General features: G+C 34.5%; 1 protein-coding gene across 9 annotated transcripts in view; it reads right to left on the bottom strand.

The window, feature by feature from the left end:
• Nucleotides 1–1,251, bottom strand: part of LOC106879758 (WD repeat-containing protein 47) — a 107,633-nt gene that overhangs the window by 30,125 nt on the left and 76,257 nt on the right. For 3 of the 9 annotated variants that reach the window (XM_052971253.1, XM_052971256.1, XM_052971254.1), the window contains one exon: nucleotides 1,118–1,174. The exons of the other annotated variants lie outside the window; for them this stretch is intronic. In XM_052971253.1, the coding sequence (XP_052827213.1) occupies nucleotides 1,118–1,174 (57 nt within the window). The remainder of the gene's footprint in view (nucleotides 1–1,117; nucleotides 1,175–1,251) is intronic. 9 annotated transcript variants of the gene reach the window in all.

Genomic DNA, 1,251 nt, shown 5'->3' with positions numbered 1-1,251 from the left:
TTCAACACAGTTAGGAGGAGCTAAATCATCTCCCTATAAGGAAGAGTGAGAGGGGGGAAGCAGGAGAGAGGAGAGAGAGAGACAGAGAGTGTGTGTGTGATGCAGATTGATAGTAAAGAGTGAAAACCGAAAGACAGAAAGGAAATTAATTAGGGAAAAACTGGTTTAGTTTAATGACTAATGGGAAATAGGCTTTTGTTATGTACTGTTTCAATCTGGAGGTAACTAAATGTAGTAGTAGTAGTAGTAGTAGTAGTAGAGAGAGAGAGAGAGAGAGAGAGAGAGAGAGAGAGAGAGAAAGAGATTAACCAAACCATTTTGAGGTAAGTCAAAAGAGATCTAAAAATACTGAGACAACTTGTATATTTAAGACGAATTGTAACAGCTTTTTGGTTCATATATGGCTGAATGGAGAGAAAGCAAATTTAGAACAGAACAATAGACTCAAACATTCTCTAAAAAGTAACAATGTGGAGAGCATTTTGAAGCCATACAGCAAAGGAGATACCTAAACCAGATAGAGCACCACCATACCACTAAACCATCAAGTAACTGTGTAAACATGAAAGCCATAAAATCACTGAGTAAACAAGATCAGATACGCAAACAATTCTATCAACTGGAAAGTTTAAGAAGACCCTCTTGGCCCCTGGAGGCCTTTATCAGTAATCACTCTGTTGCATGTTTTGCAGTTAGTTCTCTAGTTTGAGTCTAATTTTCTACTTCCTCCAACTAGAGACAAAGGTGCTGGAAGAGTCACATGATCTTCCTCCTCTGAGTCATCCCCACCCCCATAAAAAGTAAAAATAAAGCTATCTAAAAAAAAAAAATTTTGTTAAAGACTCAAATAAAAAAAACAAAACAAAAAAACTTTCATTAACAAACTATTTTCAGGTTGTTTATGTTAAAACCAACAAGTGTGCAGCAAAAGTCAGCAGCAAGTACAAATAAAATGACTGCAAGAAAAATAGGTAGTATTAAACTGTAGAGAAATAGCATTCTAAAGAACACATTAAGAAATGAGCAAATTGAAATAAGAATACAGGGAAGAAACAAACGGTATTATTATTATTTTTTTTTTTTTCATCTTTAAAAATTCATACATCGTGCAATTTACCTTTCACTGATGTTGATTTTGAGATGGATGTCTTAGGTTTATTAACTTTGCTGGGAGCTGGGAACATTTCAAAATAGAGAGAAAATAAATGGAAAAAAAACAACAAAAACTTCTTTTGAAAGAGAGGGAGAGAG

This window comes from Octopus bimaculoides, chromosome 10 (genome assembly GCF_001194135.2).
Source record: "Octopus bimaculoides isolate UCB-OBI-ISO-001 chromosome 10, ASM119413v2, whole genome shotgun sequence".
NCBI lineage: Eukaryota > Metazoa > Mollusca > Cephalopoda > Octopoda > Octopodidae > Octopus > Octopus bimaculoides.
This window is presented reverse-complemented; position numbering and strand designations above follow the sequence as displayed.